At 44.8% G+C, this 19,944-nt stretch overlaps 1 protein-coding gene across 2 annotated transcripts in view; it reads left to right on the top strand.

Moving 5' to 3' along the window:
* Ret (ret proto-oncogene) overlaps positions 1 to 8,497 on the top strand; it is a 52,448-nt gene extending 43,951 nt beyond the window's left edge. The window contains exons 16-20 of one of the 2 annotated variants that reach the window (XM_074079475.1): positions 1,637 to 1,707; positions 2,932 to 3,069; positions 4,027 to 4,126; positions 5,574 to 5,721; positions 7,027 to 8,497. In XM_074079475.1, the coding sequence (XP_073935576.1) occupies positions 1,637 to 1,707; positions 2,932 to 3,069; positions 4,027 to 4,126; positions 5,574 to 5,721; positions 7,027 to 7,184 (615 nt within the window). In that variant the 3' untranslated portion in view covers positions 7,185 to 8,497. Of the gene's footprint in view, positions 1 to 1,636; positions 1,708 to 2,931; positions 3,070 to 4,026; positions 4,127 to 5,573; positions 6,407 to 7,026 lie in introns of those variants that run through there. The other variant, XM_074079476.1, reaches the window with a different exon arrangement.
* The last annotated feature ends 11,447 nt before the right edge of the window (positions 8,498 to 19,944 follow it).

Here is a 19,944-nt window from a genome sequence, read left to right as displayed (position 1 = left end):
GTTGTTCTTCTCAATTCTATAGAATAAAAAGACCATCATTTCCTTTTTGGGTGACCTTAGCACTTTGCTGAAAGGAGGTGAAGTGAAATAAACAGAAGTTGGTGGTCTCTCTTTGTGAAAAGGAATGGACTGCTTTACAAAGGGAGTAAAGCATACCCCTATGGAGTTTTGGAGTCACATTTGAGCCCCTGGAAAATGGGTCCAAAGATACAGCTCTGGGCTCCTGGAAGCTTCCTGCAAGTCTAAGAAATATGTGGACCTCAGCATTGTCCTGTTCCTGTGGCAGCTGCCTTATCACCTGTCCTGGCTACTCTCCTGAAGCCTCCAGTGACAGCCCACACAGGACAGGTTCCTGGGGCTGTTCAGGGGTCCTGCTGACCAGGTCTTCAAAATAGACTCTGCCCTGCTCAGAAAAGAGAAGCACACAAAATTCAACTTCATTATGTGTCAGCTTGCCCGAAGGGGTTAGGAGCTGTTTTGTGTTGCCACAGGCTATGAGGACCATGTTTGTTTCTTCTAGGGTTTCTGTGGTGACAGCAGATCTCAGAACTGCTGAAAGGGAAGTGGAAGGGGTTGTGCCCCGCCCTTCCGAGAATGTGACAGAGCCTTCCTGTTCACACGTGTGCACGCGCGTGCGCGCGCGCACACACACACACACACACACACAAGTCCTTCAGGGAGACCTGTATTGTGAATGGAGTGGAGGCATGCAAGGCCTTACACGGAGGGCTCCCCTCTCCTAGCACAGGCTTCGCAGAGAGCGTTGTTAGGAACATGTTCACACTTCATTAAGGATGTCAATCCTAAAGAACACTTTTGAGAAAAAAGAAGTACAATAAATGTTGGGTTAAAACTCAAGGTATACTTTTTTAATTGATATGCTCCATTAGGAGCATTGAACTGGGCATGGTGGTACATGTCTGTAGTCACATCTACTCAGGATGCTGAAACCAGAGGATCACTTGAGCCCAGGAGTCCAAGGCTTACCTGGCAACATACCAAGATCCCATTTCATAAAGAAAGGGAGGGGAGGTGGGAGAGAGGAGGGAGAGAATGAAAAGCTGTTTCTCATGTTGTGTTGGAAGAGACTTGCCAAGACAATGTGGGGAGCGTCCATTCAGAGATGCTGAAAGGACCCTGGGAAGGACATGCAGCCTGGGGTACATGCCAGGGTGTTCCTCAAGATTTCTCAGAGAGCCTCTGCATTACTTGGTATCAGAGGTTCCTAGGATGGAGACATGCTGGATGTGGTTTACCAAACAGTGTGCCCTCAGCACATGGGTCCTGCTGCAGGAGGTCCTTCCTCTACCCTACCCAAGGTACCCCAGAACCCATTCAACCTCCCCCTACACACACACACAGGTTACTTCTGTGGGTTTCTTAGTGGGCATGTGCCATATAGCAAGTCACCCTCTGTGGCTGTGGAGCATCACCTGATTCCTGCCATCATTTCAGCAAAGCCCAGAGGTTCAGGCTGCAGCTCTAGCTCCTTCGAGGCTGTGTGCAGAAATTCTGTCCCCAGGACTTGGTTGTCAGCACTCCTTCTGGAGTCTGAACTCAAGGGACATGGCTGACCTTCAGTCTGGCTCCAGGGCTGCAGAGTAACATCAATTTCTTTCCTCCACACTCTCTTTAGGGCCGGATTCCTGTCAAGTGGATGGCGATTGAGTCCCTTTTCGATCACATCTATACCACCCAAAGTGATGTGTAAGTGAAGGGTGTTGCCATCCTGTGGTGAGGGTTACAGGGACCCCAGTCAGGGAACAGTGCTGGCTCCACAGTGCCAGCTGTCCACGGTGACTCCAAACTGAGTGGCCTTCATATATTCATTCAGCAAATGGCTGAGCCCAAGCAGCAGTACCACGAGCCGCCGCAAAGAAGGGTATGGGAGCGGGGACAGGTGACCACAGTCTGCCTCTTCCCCTCACTTCCTCCACACCTTCCTTCGCATCTCCAAACAGGCCCAGCCAAACCGTTTCCCTCTCGTGGGTCCTAGGCAGGGGTTTAGCTCAGGCAGGTCATCCCATGATGTTCCCCTACTCATAAATAGGGTTTGGGGCTCCACCAGGAGATGTCTTTGGGTGAGTTTGTGGACTAATGTGTCAAAAGTACTCAAACGTGGGAGCCAAAACTCATTCTTCCAGGTTAGATGACAAGACATGATCCCTTCTGAAAATATGGCACACTTGGCTTGTAAAGAGTTCTGCAATCCACAGTCACAGATCTTGGGTAGCATGGGCTGTGAAAGTGCGGTTCCTAAGAATTTGAAACAAGTTTCCTGATCACATAAAGTTGACTGTAAAAGAATTGGAAATGCAAAGAAAAACACAAGGAGGAGACTCAGTCACTTGGACCACACTAGCCCAGCCTCACCTGCTGACCTAAACAGGCATGGCCTTCTGGTGTTTTCTGCGGTGTGCACATATATGCTTTCTGTTTCCGTAAGTGAGCTCATGTGATACATATTGTTTTGTGGTATTTTCATTCCCACTTCATGGCAAGTTTTCTCCCACAGTTTTTTTTTCTAAAGCTTTCCTTGTTCTGAGGTTTTATAAAAATTTATTGGCGCACAGGAAAAGTGAAAGTAGTGTGCAGGGGACTCTGAGCCCCATTGCTAGGTTCTCACCCTTTAGGTGTCAGCTGTATATCCTCCTCGTGGTGTGGCTGCTCCCGTGCAGTGGCTCGGGCAGGGACTTTGGCCTCCCAGAGGCTGGAGCCAGGCAGATAGGTGGACCCTCCTCACCTCCATGCTGCATCCACCTGTGCAGCCAGACCCAGGCTGAAACCTGTGTGCTGCAGCCACTCTTGGCTCTGGGATCTGGCATGGTCAGTAGCTGCTGGGAGTGGAGGTGTGCTGGTGGGTGGCTCGGTTCCATCAAGGATGCCTCCGGGCAAGGGGAAGCCACTCACCGCTCCACTTGCTCACTGCAGGTGGTCCTTCGGGGTCCTGCTGTGGGAAATTGTGACCCTAGGGGGCAACCCCTACCCTGGGATTCCTCCAGAGCGGCTCTTCAACCTTCTGAAGACAGGCCACCGAATGGAAAGGCCGGACAACTGCAGTGAGGAGATGTAAGTGGGGTTTGCCTTGCCTAGCTGCCCTTCAGCACTGCCCTGGGCCTTGGATGGAAGGGGACATGGTCACCTATTCCCTCTCCATTCCTGAACATCTCTGAGCCACCAACCCTGAGGAAGCTAAGTGATAGGGAGTGACAGGCAGAGCTCAGAGAGCCACCTTGAGTTTGGGGAAGATACTGGTGCGCCTGATCCCACTTGGTTTCCTGAGATTTTTCCAAGAATGGATGGGAGCAAGCACTGGCATTGTATGAACACAAGATGTCCTGCAGCACCCTTGGAGAGGGCATGTGTTGGGGAGGTGCAGAGGCAGGCAAGGAAGGCTAAACTTCATCCCAAGGGCACTGGAGCCAGTTCACCTATGCTGGGCAGTTAAATCAGATGGTTCTGGGAGGCCAGATCAAAACAGATAAGAAGGGGCCATCAGAGGAAGAGGCATGCTTCCCCATTCATGCCACAGTCTGCCTAGCTTGGTCCAAGGTGTGATGTGCCAGGGTGAAGAGGCACCTCCCTGGGTGCCTGAGCTAGCACCTGTGTCCCTGTGGTCAGGGACAGGGACCTGTGTCCCTTCAAGCAGGGAAGGTACAAGACAGAGGCATGAATGACTGCCAGAAGTTTTGTTTCCATACCCAGCCCTTTGTCAGTTCCTCCTTCATGAGAGTTTTAAGTTCTGGCACTTCCTGCTTGGCCACCATAGCAGACACAGCTTCAGTCCATTGTTCACCAGTGTCTTTGTAGGGAAAGGAACAGTTATCCCTCTCAGGGAGAAGGGAGCCTCCAGGATGCCATGCCCCCATCCCCAGTGAGGGTTGTCAACAATGCAGCAATCACTTTGGGGTTTGGGGACAGAGCCCCTGGTCCCAGAGCACTGTGCTGGGTGTGGTAGCTCTGCATGTGGTCCTGGTGAGACCTGACCCTGCTGTCTCATCACTCCCTGTGTACTTTTCACTCCAGGTACCGTCTGATGCTGCAGTGCTGGAAGCAGGAACCAGACAAGAGGCCAGTATTTGCTGATATCAGCAAAGACCTAGAGAAGATGATGGTCAAGAGCAGAGTGAGTCCTGGAGCTGCTTCCCATAGGCAAAGATGAAGGGGGCTCTGCCTCACCCCAGGGCAGTGGCTTTAGGCCAGTGAAATTCCAGTGCGGAGCCAAAGTAGGGCTGGCCAGAGAGAAGGTCACGTGTTCACTCGGGGCAAGATTCTGACCAAACTCTGCATCTCAAGCAGGTCCCTTGGGCTTTACTTCAAATCATGAAGAAACCAGACTCCTAGCTTGACACTTAGCAAGAGTTCTCCACAGGCAAGCAATATTCCAAAACTAAAGGAGATTGCTTGTAATTCTGGAATGTGAGAAAAAAATAGTGGATATCCTAAATGCATATGCCCTGATATGCCCATCTGGGGATGGGCAGTGACAAGGGAGTGATGGGCACTGTGGCACACAGGGATGCTCATCCCCCTCTAAAGACTCCTTCACTGTCACTGTGTGTGCCCTATAGGAATAGGAGCCCAGCATGCCAGGTCTTCTGAGTTTTAAGAGGTTTATTTTAAGCCTCTAGTTTTTTATTGTTAACAACTCATTTTAATTTCCCAAAGCCCAGTGTGGGCCAAACAAACCTTGTCTGAGGGTCCAACAGCCTGGGTGCCTCCAACTTACAACTCTGTAAGTAAATGAGCAAGTCAATGAATTTGGGGCTGATATTTATTGAGCAACCACTACACAGTATGTTCTGTCTTGAATGCTGGGAACAGAAGTAAGCAAGGCCATCCCCGTCTGCCCTCACACTGTCCATACAGAGGTTTCATCTTCACACTTTCTAAAAGATGTCCTTCCCTCAGACTCAAAAAAACAGATATAAGATCTAGGCCCCCTACGATAAAACTTAACAGTACTGTCATTTCTTGGGTAAAACTTCTGGGTCCTGTGAGTGCAGGGTTGTCCAGAGCAGAAGTAATAGCAGATGCCACGAGAGCCAACCATCTTTAGAACAATGCTAGGAAACAGCTGGGATAATGCTGGGACCCTCCACACAATGTGAAGCAGAGTAGCATAAGTAGCACACGTGCGACAGTCGTCATACTCGGGAGCTGAAACCTGTAGTGGCACCATGTTCACAACCAACATAGTGAAATATTTCAGATGCCTAAGTACTGATGTGATATTCTAGATGGCAGAGGTCCTGGAAGGGAAGCTTATGGGCATGGGTCACTTCCACATGAGTAATGTGACCACAGGGAGCTCTTCCAGGCCTGAAGGCTTATGAACAGGTTAGTTTCCCAGCCCTCTGCTGCAGGCTGTAGACATGGCTGGGTGTGGCAGCCCCCAGAGCTATTCCTCAGCAATGGCCTCCTGGATGAGGGGCTTTGGTCTTGCAGAGAGGGCAAGGGCCAGTGCAGGGTGAAAATGCAACTAGAGCCTCTGCACTGTGGGCGTCAAAGGGCCTGGGGTGTGTCCAGGAGTGGCCCAGGGTCAAGGGTGACTGGCCATCTCTCTCTTCCAGGACTATTTGGACCTTGCTGCATCTACCCCATCTGACTCGCTGCTCTATGATGATGGTCTCTCAGAAGAGGAGACGCCCCTGGTGGACTGTAATAACGCTCCTCTCCCGCGCACGCTCCCTTCCACATGGATTGAAAACAAACTCTATGGTAGAATTTCACATGCATTTACTAGATTCTAGCAACATGTGCCCTCTGCACTATCCTCACTGTCTGTAATGCTTTTTAAGAGTGTTTCTGATCTGATGAAGCCAAAGTCCACTCTGAACCCTTTTCTTTGTAAATCTCTGACTTTGCATCCGGTTTACATTCAGGCATTTTTGCAGCTGTGTCTTTCTAAAAGGATGTGAAAATAAGAGTCATTACCACACCACCCAGCAACTTAAAATGACGGAGGAGAAACAGATCAGGGCAGAATTCTCAGGGGACATTGAAAAAATGATAAGTCATTCCCAGGGTGGGAAGAAAGTCACAGTACTTCTGATTAGTTACTTGGATAAATTTAACCTGATCTAGGATGGATTTAATGTAGAAACGAGCAGCTTGCACCCCCAGCCTGCACTGACAACAGAGCTGGAAGACCAGACCCCTCCTAGGCTGGTGGGTGCCTCATGGAGGCTATGCATATCCCATTCCCAACCGTGTGTCCAGCTTCTACTACCATGCCCTGGGTACACACACCCTGACTGCTGTTTTCACATCCTTTGCACCCCTGTCACGACAGTTGTCACTTACAAAGCCAGTGCTAAACGCTGGAGCCAATGCTTCTGAAAGAACGTAGAATGTGGTGCTGTGGCCTTGCAATCGACAGTAAACATGGTTCTTGCCAAAACTCCTTCTTTTGTGTTGGATTAAATACTTGAAATTTTTTCTGCTTCCTAACTTCATCATTGATCATTTTGAAGTCTTGGAGTTTCAAGCATTTCTCAAACTGAGACTGTTCTGTCTGCATGCTTCCCGACTCCCGGGTCCTCACTGGCTTTGGGTCTAGCACTACACACCAATGTGTGCTGATGATGTTGTGGGGCGGCCTGTGTGTGCCCTCCACAGGGAAGGAAGTGCCTCTCCTCCACTGTAGGCTCCCTTACATTAGAGAGTGTTTTACGGAACATTCCCGCCACAGTAAGCCATCTAGTACAGCAATGTACTGATGCTTGACACTGCCTCAGGAAAACAGTTAAGCAGTTCAACAAATAGACATCAGATTTGAGAGTCTAAAGCTTGTTAAACTCAAAATTGGTAATGCCTGCTAAATTACATTTACCAAGAGAGCACGTGATCTTTCCCCTAAATAGAAAGTGTGTTGGAAACCTGGAATGCCAAAACAGGAACGCAATTGGCCCAGAAAGTATGAGTTTGGTTTGAACATCAAAGGGAGTTTTGCCAAGGCCTTACTGTCTGCACATGAAGTTTGAGTTCTTCAGTGCAGAACAAATTATCTGTTTTCATTTTTAGGCATGTCAGACCCGAACTGGCCTGGAGAGAGTCCTGTACCACTCACGAGAGCCGATGGCACTAGCACTGGGTTTCCAAGATATGCAAATGATAGTGTATATGCTAACTGGATGGTTTCACCCTCAGCGGCAAAATTAATGGACACGTTTGATAGTTAACATTTCTTTGTGAAAGGTAACGGACTCACAAGGGGAAGAAACATGCCGAGAACGCAAAGTCCACCGGCCCCTTCTTTGTGCACATCACACTGGTCCAGCCAAGGCCAGTTTCCAGGTGGCAGACTCGTATTCGGTAGTTTGTTTTAACTGGTTTCCAATAGCCAGTGATTTTCCCTCCCAGCAGACCTTCCCCACTGGATGAGTGCTCTGGTCTTGGTGGTTAAGTACGCCTTTCCCTTTGGCACCAAGCCAAAGGTCTGTGTCCGTCAGTAAACCACATGTGTGGGTCTGCCACTTACTACTTTGTAGAAGAAATTGTACCTGAACTGTTTGATTTTTCTGGTTGCCACCACCAAACAATGCAACAAGGTTTAAACATGAAGCACACACACACACAAGGGAAGTAGGAAAAAACTGGCCAGAATGGCCTGTCTTCGTTCAGAATGAGAGCCTGGTGGGGCCAGATGGTGTCAAAGCTTAACAAGGCTGAAAGGGGAGAAAAGGGGGACTATGGATGGGCCTTGGCTCAGCGATAAGACCCTGAGAATAGTTTTTTACAATCATGTAGCCTTTTTTTAAGATTACACTTAGTTTTTATCATGATTAATATGGTTCTTAGATTTAGCACAATGGAGAGATTTGATGCTGTCCTTGCTATGTACGTGGTGGCTTAGGGAAGTAGGCTCAGATTGCGTGTTGCCCTCACATGTTCAGTACTGAGTGACAACTATCCCTGACCAGAACAGGATGGAGTGGAGTGGTCTCCAGTCCCAGGATGGCTGGCAGCAGAGGCCTTGTGCTATGAATGCTACCCCTGGCATCCTAGCAGTGCTCATCTTCTGCATTAGGAGCAGGTGGACTTGTCTCATTTTTATTGTATCTTACTGGCTCACTCCTAAAGAGATAGGTCAGCAAGTTGTGTTAGGAGTAGCACTGGCAAAGACCAAGGATTGCTGTACCTCCATTACAAGTGTGATGTGGAAAGACAGTGTCTCGGCTCTTACAGAGCTCATGCAAGAAGGCACGTGGATAGGCCCTTCCTGTGTTTGCTGCTGTAGCAAACATTTCGGTTTCTTCAGTTCTGACCATGACTCATACATAAGGTTCCTATCTTTCTCCGTTATTGGCTGTGACCACAAGACACTCAGTGCTCCTCAAGCCTTTTGGGGGTGGCTCTTAGGAAGTCTAAGCAGCTCTTTTGGCTGTTCCAGCTCTTTGGGCTGTCAGTTCACAGGAAAGGATCATATTACCAAAACACTGCCTGGTCTTCAAACTTAAAGCACTGTGATAGGACTTTTAATAGTCTCAGTAAAATACTGTATTTCATAGGCATTTCACAAAAGCAGTAAAAGGAGGCATTTTGTGTGGCCAACAAGCTTAGATGAGGGATAAAGCCTTATGGAGTGTGTGTGTATGTGTGTGTGTGTGTGTGTGTGTGTGTGCGTGTGCTTGTGCTGTGCAACGCACACACACACACACACACACATCCAACGCACACACACACACACACACACATCCAGTCAGGGAGCTGGACAATGCTTATTTGGACATGTAAAGTGGCTTTAGTTTGGGCCATTTTTCAGATACACTGTGATAAGTTCTTTTACAAATATCTCTAGTCATGATAAACTTTTGATTTTCAGATGAACTTAATGATAGTCTTATTAAATGCAGAAATAAGATAAACTCTCAAATTATTAATTTTGCCTATGCAGTTAGTATAAATTGCTACAGCAAGTTTGTTCTCATGAGATGAGAGCTCCAGGTCTAAACAGCTAACCAAGGAGTGGGGAATGAACACTTGACTTATAACCCACTTCTCTGTCTGTTCCTGAATTACAAAAGTACCCATACTTATTAGTCCCATCAGACAGAATTTTCATATACATCTATGTAGCAATGACTAAGTATTAAATATTACTGAGTATTAAGTAGCAATCTGTCAGCTATTAAAATTTGTAAAATCCATTTAAGAAGGGTTATTAAACCATACCATGTTAATTTGTTTTTGTAATCAAGGTGACTAAGGAAATAATTTCAGTTGTGTAAATAAAATCATGTATCATAAAATGTGTAAACTTCTTTTCTCTTTTTAACTTTCTAATTGGAAACATCAGATCTCTGGTTTTGAAGTTTCTATACAAGAATTAAAATGTTGCAGGAGAATCTATCACAGTAGCCACTGATGATCAATGGTGATCAGGGACTAGAGATTTATGGTGTTGTTGTGGTATGTCTTGCCCAATATGCAGGTGACAAGGTACGCTGATGGTAACTGCTAAGAGCTGAGATAGCCTCACACTTCTAGGAATTTCTCCCTTCAGGTTATTTTCCTAGAACAAAGCAGCCATTGTTGAGTTTAGGTACTCATGGTTCTGTAGCAACTCCTAGCTGCTGATTTCTTTAAGTTTGAGAGAATGTATTGAGTAGTAATCTGCCAGTTATTAAAATTTGTAAAATTTACATAGTCGTGAATGAAGTCTCACTAGAAGCTAGAGGAAAGTTGTTGCTCTAAATCACTATGAAGCTTAACATGCTGATGGTTTCTGTTTATGTCTTCTCCCTTGGTGCATATTGGAATTCCATGATCCCCCAGTCTCTGGCAAGGAGTGGGCAAGTCAGCTAGCAAGCATGAGTTGTTACCCAACATCAGTGTGAACTGGGATTGCATTGTGCACTGGATATCAAGGTCTTCTGTCATTTCCAGTGTACACACATACATGTGTACTCACAGATCTGGGCATGCATCACCCAGCAACTGCCTGCCCCCATCCCTCCACCCTAGGCCTTCAGTGCCCACAGCTGCTCACAGCTGCCTCCAGTCTGGACCACAGAGCCTAGAAATAAAAAGAATGTTAGGCTGCATAGATGACTCAGGACAGTAATTTTCCTCTGTAACCTTTACCTCAGAATGTTGAAAAACCCAAGCTGAGAAAAGCTAATACTAACAACCCCTTCTTCAAAGCATAGATGCTCCATGAGGAGTATTGGTGTAAGTGTGTTTGTTATTTTTTTTCCAGCAACCCTCCATGAAGGATTCATTTCCACCAGGAGACCCGTTTATTTGAGTGGAAATCTAGTTGAATATGTCTGAGAGCAAGACTTAGCTAAATTCCTCATATATAAGAGGAAAATTAAAAGGGAAGCATAATTTCTACTTAAATAAGAAAGCATTTCCCCAGACAGAGCAGTGAGCAGATCCTCTCTTGCCTTCAAGCATGTTCACACATAGTGTATTTAGCTGTCCTTGCAACTGGAGGGCTGGTCCGGGAAGTCCTAAGATACCAGTACCTCTGTGGCTATGAACAAGGTGTAGTGAGAGTGGCTCTGAGGTGCACACGCAGCAGGGAGCCTGCAACCCCTCCTATCTTCAGCATGAAGATTGACCTGTATGCCTGTGTCCACCTTTCTCCACAATAGCAGCCTTGGCTGGAACTTTGTAGAGCCTCCCACCTTGTTAGGGTGCTGGGACTTACATGAGGGACCACCTCAGCTAAGATCATAAGAAACCAGAACCTGTATGGAGAGAATGGTTCAATTTGGGCACATTGCTGTGTCCTTCAGCAAGGCCAGTTGTGGCCATCTACAGCTACAGGTAAGCTTCCCTTTCAGAGTTAAGGAGGCAAACACTGAACACCTGAAAGAAATCATGGCCAATCTTTGCAACTGTCGTTTTAAGTGTTGTGTCAAGAGGCAACTTTTTTTTTGCAGATGTTATGGTAATGTGTTATATCACAGGCTCTGGCCAACCAAGATCACTCACCTGGAGCCCAGGTAGGGGGACTTCCTGGGGGCACATTTGCTGTGGTGGCTGCGTGGACATCAGCATTGCAGGGAACTGAGCAAAACAGCATGGAGGGATTCCATGGCCCAAGACTATGCCAGCTAATGGGACTTCAGGAGTTTCCTATGAGACCATAAACCAGCACTTTTCAGATGACACTGAGCAATTCAAATTAAAAATAAAGTGTTGGCAGCAAGGTAAGGGGAGTGTATCCTGAACCTAAAATTGTTTTGCAGTTTTTGAGATAGAAACAATTTTGATATTTCCTACACAGACAATATTTACCATGCAAACTGTCAGCTTCTTTAATAAAAATGCTAAGTTTACCTTTAAGTGTCGGAGTGTTCTTTTTCAATGGTGTACACAGTACCAGAGCAACTGTGTCCTTTTTGACTGCTCTCATTTCTTACTTGAACTCTGATCCTTTTCTGTACTGCCCCCCCCGCCCCGCCCAAAAAGGAAAGTCTCCAGGGTTCAGTAAGGGTGTAGCTCAAGTACAGGATGGGCATAAGGCTGCCTGTGCTGCTGGAAGGGACCCTGCCCACAAGGCTGCAGGAGCCAGGTGGTACCTGAATCCTCACCCTGTCCGGGAGCCTCCTGTCCCACCAAGGCACGTGACTTCTCCATAGTTGTTGTTCCTCTTTTAAGAGTTTAAAAGAATTTGAGAATTTCCCCCAGAGACTCTGTGGCCACAGGGCTTGGAAGACTGAAACTCTTGGGTTCCTCAGAACTTGAGGTCGAAGGAGCAGACTGAAGGTTTGGGGGGACTTCATCAGTTTCTGGAAAGAAAAGTGAGGTTATAGGAAATGATTTTTAAGAATAGGTTTGATACTAAGGATGTAAGAGTTCTGGCCTCTTACAAGATACTTATTAGAAGAAATAAAGGAAATACTGTGTAGGAAATTGTATTTTTAAAGAGATATCCAAACATCTGTCTCCTGTTCTCTGTAAGGGACATATTCCAAAATCCTCAGTAGATGCCTAAAATTTTGGATAATACCAAACTCTAGTAAATAACTAATGAGTACACAGCATGGATGCACTGGACAAGGGATGAGTCACATCCTGGGCAGGATGGAGCAGAATGGCATGAGATTTCATCATGATGCTCAGATGGTACACAATTGAAATTTTTTTCTAGTTTTCATTTAATATTTTCAGACTTTGGTTGACCATGAGTAATTGCAACCATGAAAAGCACAGCCAGTCATGGGGAAGACTTTGTAGAGATAAAGGCCACTTGCATGACAGCAAGCAGAGCTAGTTATTCTAAACTTGCTTGAGAAAGGGAGTCAGCCAGCATCACTTGTCACTTTTTGTCACTGACTCAAAGGAAGGCAGAAGGGAGAAGGCTTTAGAGTGGGAAAGGGGGGTTGTGGAAAAAGCTTCAGGTATGCTGTGATTGGCAGATGTTGGACAGGGAGCTGCAGGTAGGCTAACTAGCAGCAGGTTATCTTACGTTACTGGTTGGAGAAACACTTGGCCTTTTCTGGTTGGTTCTGAGTTGGAAACAGGAAAAATGGAAGCTGGTAGTTATTGACCAACTTCTGACTGTCCTGGGACAAGGATTGTGAGGCTGCTTTGTTCTGGGATGCTCATTGCAGAGGTTGTGGTCATAGTCCTTCCATTGCATGTTCAGTTTCTCTTATTCCCTCCGCCCCAGCTTTTTGGTCATTTTCTTGCTTCCTTGAGAAATTCAAAGAAGTCTAGAATCTAAATCTTCACGGTTCTGGCATTACTTAGGTGTCCCATGGACCACTGTAGTGGAGATCTTGATGGTCCTTGCAGCATGGTAATCATTTGATGAGAATAGGATCCAGAGGGACAGCATCCTATTTCTGTCATATTGGTATAGGGCAGAAACAAACCAGAGTTCCTGTAAGATGTTTTGAATCAAGAACACCAATTGACCAACCTCGAGTGAAAACAAATCCCAGACAGACCTGGAGGATCCACCTTAGAGAGCCAAACGGCTTTTGCCCCATGGTGATGTGTGATCTGTACTACCTGCCCCACCCATCTCATTGATTCAAGTACAGCATTAGCAATGGCAAAGACCATCACTACAAGAAGAAATGTAGAGCAATTTGGCTGTCCGTCAACTACCCAACAAGTGGAGGCTGATATCCAGGTAAGGAAGAGGTGACATTACTGATGACTTCTGCCAGGGCTACTGATGTTTCATGCAGTATGATTCCCACAGATGAGAATACTGCTCTGATTGTAGGATAAACAGCTAGAGTACTGTGAATTGAACTTTCCCTCCCAAATTCATGCTGAGATTTATTTATACTTGCAGCAGCATTAAAGGTGGGACCTTTAAGAGGTGATTAGGCCATGAGGACTCCTGTCTCTTATGGTTGGGATAAATGCTATCAGATGGAGGAGTTTATCCATCCAACTTGCTCCATGTCCTCAAGGCAAGGTCCTCAACAGATGCCAACACCTTTATCTTGTACTTCCTAGCCTCCAGAACTATAAGAAAATAAATTGTTGTTCATTATAAATTTCCTGTTCTTGAGTCGTTTTTATAGCAGCACAAAAAGGACTGAGATGAGAGGGTTCAATTTGGAATTCAGATCTAAGTTGGATTATTAGCCTTGGTGATTTATAGAATTAGTATCTGAGCAGAAAGTCGTGGAGTGCTTCTCCTCAAGTGTATGAGATGATGTTACCTGGCAAATGGGACAGGTGTCCTAACCACAAAAGAAGTAGTAATCAGAAGGGACATGGAGAGCTAAGGAAAAAGGGGTTATTGATGACACCAGGACAAAACTGGGCCTTACATTAACTGGGTTACATTTTGAACCTCTATTTGACATTGTAAGAAATTAACTCATTAACCTCTAAAGATTCAATTCAAATTAGCATTAGGAAAGGTCTGATCAAAATGTTGTAATGCTTGGTTCTGTCGTAGGTGAGGGGTTTTGGCGAGGTCAGAGATTGTCTCGGCTAGGGTCATTTGTCCATGTTGCTGCAAGTGATTTCCATCAGCTATGATTCCCCGTGGACTCTGCTAGAATTTTCCAGAGTTTTCCCTCATGGGGGTCTAATGACAGATGGCATCTTCTGCAATCAAAAAGATCTGGCTACTATTAGGATAATCAAAGAATGGCATTAGAATGAGTACATAGTGATCTGCCCTTTGTAATTAAGAAAAGAGAGTGAAAAGGGGCCTTTATCTTGGTGGGCAACAGCCAGAAATGCATAGAAAATGAGAATAATGGTTATAAACAAGCAGGAAAAAAATAGAAATTCAGTAGGGGATCTTGGTCTAATGTCTCTTTGTGGGGGGTCAGTACTGAAAATTAAACTCAGGGCTTCGTGCTTGTGCTCTGCCACTTGAGCCACACTGATCCTTTTGCTGTTAGCTTATTTTCAGGTAAGTTTGCACATTTTTTCCCAAGCCAACCTTGGACCACTCTACCTCCCCAACCTGAGTAGCTAGGATTATAGAGGTGTACCACCATACCTGTCTTGTTTTTTGAGATAGGATCTCACTAACTGTTGCCAAGGCTGGCCTTGAACTGTGACCCTCCTATCTCCACCTCCCATGTAGAATGGTCCAACATCTTAGGTAGAAATTGCCCACTACCAAGATCATGTTTTTTCAGAAATTTTCCTATCAACTGTCTTCTCCTAAAGATCAGCTGCTTTAGAAGATCTCTGAGAGACCTCAGCTGGAGGTCTCCTGATGGTGGAGCCTTCCAATTGTGTGTAATTCTGAATTGCTTCTTTAGTTGTGAAAAGTGGATGTAAGGATTGATGCCCTGGGGCTTCACTGCTATAAACAAATTCAATATAAACCATATTCAAAACCCATGGAGGGTAGAAGTGGTAAATTCATCTGAGACTATTCAAAGGCCCTTGAGGCTTTGTCTCCTGCCAGCTTTCACCTTGGCAGGTTTTTCAGTATTATTTTGCTAACAGGTGACACATGGCCCAAAATAATCTTTGCAAAGCTTCTCCAAAGTTGATGTAATATACAGATCAGTTTGTGAGTATTTTATGGGGAAATTTTAGATAGAATCCATGTGAAATCACGTGGTACTGCATGCCACCATTTAGAGGCACCTGAGATTATCCGAGTGAAGGATGTACATTTTCCATTTTTCCTTTTCAGAATCAGAGACTAAACATTTGTATTTTATAATGGCCTCTTTGAATCCCACTAGAGACTTATTCTTTGAAGGTTTAGATGGGACTATAACCTTGCCTAAGGGTCCTTCTTTGGCAGAATGACTTGCTAGTATGTTCCATCTTTTTGCATGGTCCTCCAACTTTGCAATAAACAGTCACCTCTCTGTGAAGTAGAAATGCATCTACAAGTTCCTTAACTTGCAGTCCATTTTGGTGGGGGATCTAACATCTCAAAGTCATGTATACTCCAAAAGCATATTTCCTATCTGTGTGTGGATTTGCTTTCTACTCTGGCTAGTTGACAAGTTATAACTTGTGAGTACCATCCTAGCTCAGGTAGAGGACTATATTCCAAAGAAGAGTTTCAGTCAGTGACAATGCATCCTGCTTGGTAATGTCCAGCTTGAATTTTGAGATTTTGTTCATTAGTAAATAAGTATTAGGTCCCAGTTCTTAAAAGGAAGAACTAATAAATCTAAACAAGGTGCAGAGGGTTCCTAAGTCAGGTAGGAAAATCATGAGGTTCCTTTCCGTTACAGAAAGCATCTGCTTGGATGGGGATATTACAAAGGCTAGTGCAGGCTATAAGAACCTGGGATGCAAGGTTTCAAGTACACATTTGGTAAGTTTGGTAATGGTTTGGTAGAATCTAGCTAAACTCCTATGCTCTTCTCTGATCATTTTTCCCTCACCTGTGGAATTTTGAGTGCCAGGTACAATGTCAAGCTCCTTACTTGGGGCCTGCATAACATGTAATGGAGAAAGAGAAGTACAACCAGAGCAATTTCAACCTCCCAAATAGCCAAGGCTTGGATCACCATTTACTATTACAGTTCCATTTGAAAAGTAAGTCTCCTAACTTACATCTCTTGTGGACAGATGAGTGGAAGGAGACAGGTTAGAAGGCTCTTGGAAAGAGGAAGTTGGATACAGGGAGGCAACTGGAAGCTGAACAGTAAATATCTGTTAAGAAAACGAGGCTCATTTTTGATGCTTAAATGTATCAAATTTCCCAGTAACTTTGGTCAAAGAATCTTTTGGGGAAGCAATTTTTTATCAGAGTTTCATTTGGAGACCTCTGACTACCAACTAAACACTACCAACCATTGGACTTAGGAAATCTTGCTTTTGTTTTCTAAAGGATCTTTCAAATGAACAGTTTTGTTAAAGTTAAGATGTTCTGGAATCATCCCCAGTGAACTTAATGCTTTTCAGAGGTGGGCACAAGATCTGGGATTATACATAGAGTACAAGTGCTCCTTGACTCACCAGGAGGCCACAGCCCAGTAGACCCACTGTAAGTTGAAAATATCATAAGTGGAAAATGCATTAATACACCTAGCCTACCAAACATCCTAACCTAGCAGCTAAACACACTTTAGAGCACTGGCAGTTCACTGATCATGTGGCTACTGGGAACTAAGCCTTAGTGTGAGAGAAAGCATCTTGCTGGTATCGCTGGCCCTGGAAAAGATTTTTTTTGTTTTTGCTTTGCTAGGGATCAAACCCAGGGCCTTGCACATGATAAGCAAATGCTCTACCACTGAGCTATATCTCCAGTTCTTGAAGTGTGGTTTCTACTGAATAGCTACTGCTTTCTCACCACTGTAAAGTCAGAAAGTCCTAAGCCAGGGATGTCAGAAACAGAAGGTTTTGTGGAGGAGGTGAGGATTTACATATAGATAGCACCAGAAGAGCTGCTGGCAATAGTGGGTAAGAATGTTATGTTGTATCTCTAGAGACACAAAACTGAGATGGAAGGAGAACCTCATCCAGTTTTATTGGTAATCACAGCAAAGTTCATCCAACCAGATGCCACTGCATAAGAGCTGCAAACTCACAGGTCAGTTAGGACAGCAGACAACAGGTTTATAAGGCTCATGCCTGTGTTCCCCTCTATTAATTTCCTTTTCGTAACACTATTAGACAGCATAACACCAAACAGTATTAGAAAAGATAGCAAAAGGGCTGAAAAGAATGGCTTGATTCTACCAAAAATGCCAAACAGATACAGATGGGAGTCAGTAATAACTCCCAGGTACCAAACTGAGCTTAAAAGGCTTGGGAGCTCAATGCAAAGAGCAGAGTTCAGACCCAATGCTAACTTCACCAAATTGGTATGGACTACATAAGCTAAGAACATCAAGGGACAAGTCCTTCCTGAGAACCACAGCTGGGGAAAGGCTGGGGCCCTTGGCAACAAGCAGTGTAGAATGTATGCTGAACAAAGGAGAACTGCAAGAGGCGTTTGAGCTGCATTTGCTGTAGCAAGGGAGCCAGCCACCACTACCTGCTTTTGACAGAGACTCAAAGGAAGGCAGGCACAGGAATAGAAAGCTTTGTAGTTTAAAAAAATAGGGTGTAGGGAGATATTGAGGTTGTAATGTTGGTGGGGGGAACGTTTTTAAAACTACATTGTTCTGATTTTAGCCACGTGTCATAGTTCATGCCTGTAATCCCAACTACTTGAGAGGGAGAGATTGGGAGGATTGAAGTTCAAGGCCAGCCAAGGCAAAAAATCAGAGACTCCATCTCAACCAATAAAATCTGAGCTCAGTGGCAATGCCTGTCATCCCACACACAGTCCAAGCTGGCCTGAGCATAAACATGAAGAATAACTAAAGCAAAAAGGATTTGAATGACTTGAGGGGTAGAGAGCCAGGTCAGAAAACACAGGTCCTCCATTCAAATCCCAATACCACAAAAGAAAAAAAACCTACATTGTTCTGATTTTAAACATACCACAAGCCACGTGTGATGGCACAGGCAGAGGCAGGAAACTTGAGAGGTAAATGACACAACCACAACCATGCTTGAGTATTTTCCGGAAGGGATTACTTATTTTATAAGCCCCTGTATATTACCCATGATCTAACACAGAACTTGAATTCAAATTCAAATGACACACGTTTAGTACTTGACTCAGCTATGTAAAAAATCTGACTTAAATCCATTATGGGAAAACCTCATTTACTTTAAAAATGACAATTCTAATGGGGAATTCAAATAATTTGAAATATGTGACAACTGAGCCTATCCATGCTGCTTTCATTTCATACCAGTTCCAATCCTGGAATACCTATAGCATTTTCCTCTCTGAATTTGTATTTTCTCCACTGTGAACTAAGGACCTAAGATATCTTCTAGCCCTTCAGGAGGATTAAAAGGTTCAGAAAGGGATTCCAAGATGGCAGCTAGAGGGAGGAAGCAGAAAATGTGCTTCCTACAGTAAAATCTTGGAGAGATGCTGGAGATACAACTTACAGGAAAAACTACTGAGAAGAGGCAAAACCCCAACTCCTCCACACCCCCAGCTCGTGCAGAGCATCCTCACTCCATGGTAAACAGAGAAACAGGGCGGGGTGCCCTCAGCACTGAAGAGGAGGGGAGGGGAAATCCCTCACAATAAGCCAGCTAGAGAAGGCAGGAGTGGCAGCACCCACCCAGCAACCCTGGAGCAGGAAAGCTTGTAAAAGTGGCAGTGTGAGGAAAACTCCACAGGAGAGGGGGGACGGGACACTTCCCACATGAGCTGTAAATAAACACGCCAGCCTGAGAAAGTGGATGCAGTGTCACCTCCCCCAGTGTGCTTGGAAAGGGGAAAGCTTGTAGCAGTGGTGGTGGCGCCCAGGAGACCTCTAAGTAAACAAAGCATGAGGGGCTAGGTGAGTGTTAAGCTCACTCCTGAGATCTGCATAAATAAAGCCTCCAGCAATAGCAGGCTGACAGTACAGGGCAGGTGAGCTGCAGCCTCAGTTAGAACTGTCTCCAGACCCTTTTTTTTTTTTTTCCTTTTTTCTTCCTTTGATGAGATGACTGAACTAAAACCTCATGCTGAAAGACTTACAGAAACTGTACTGCATTTGAACTTGGGATATTTTGTTGTGTGTTTTTTTGTTTGTTTCTTTGTTTTGTTTTTTGGGGTTTTTTTTCCCCTTTCACGAGACAACAACAGAACTACTTCTGAAACACCATCTCCAGGATTGCAGGCTGAGGGACTAACGCCAAAATTATTAAGACTGAAACTTTATTGCATTTGAACTTGGAGATTTTTAAATCCTCTCCCTGTCTCTCTAATGCCTGTTCAGCTTGCTGTTGATTAGAACACTATCTCTCCCTGCTTTTTTCTTTGACACTGGTTATTTTGTTGTTGTTTGTTTTGTTTTGCTTTAGTTGTTTGTTTGTTTTTCCCTTTTTCTTTACCTTCGTTGCTTTCCTTCTCTCATCCTTCCATTCTAGATATCACCATTGTTATTATTACAAGCTAGAAAACACTTAATTGCACACAGTACAGGGACAATAACAATAGCTAGGGCAATGATGGGAAGACAGAAAAACAGGGAAACCAGTTTCCCCACAGCAAAACATTAGTACAGGAACCAGAGGGAAATGAAGATAACAATACTCAGATCCAGACTCCAACAAAACGAAGATAAACTGTGCCAAAGAACCCAATGAAGCCCACAAGAACAACCTGAAAGAAGGAATCCTGCAACTAATCAATGAGAATTTTATAGAGATGATACTGGATATGGTCAACCAAAATGTACAGGAGACACTCAAGAAATTCCAAGACAACAAAAATAGAGAGTTTGAGAAAGCACAAGAACAAATAAAAGAAACAATAGAAGCACTGTATAAACCCAAAGTGAAACAAAGAACATGACTGATAAAGAGATAAATGAACTCAGGATGAAAATAGACAATATTAAAGAGGAAGAAACTCAGAATAAGGAAAAACCTCAGAAAAAAGAACAAAACAGAAATGCAAAACAAAAAGGAAGGCCAAGATAAAAAAGGACATTCCATACTAATAAAAGGGGAAATAGACCAAAA

Source organism: Castor canadensis, chromosome 7, assembly GCF_047511655.1.
Source record: "Castor canadensis chromosome 7, mCasCan1.hap1v2, whole genome shotgun sequence".
NCBI lineage: Eukaryota > Metazoa > Chordata > Mammalia > Rodentia > Castoridae > Castor > Castor canadensis.
Note: the sequence above shows the minus strand (reverse complement) of the source record. Positions and strands in the feature narration are given on the sequence as shown.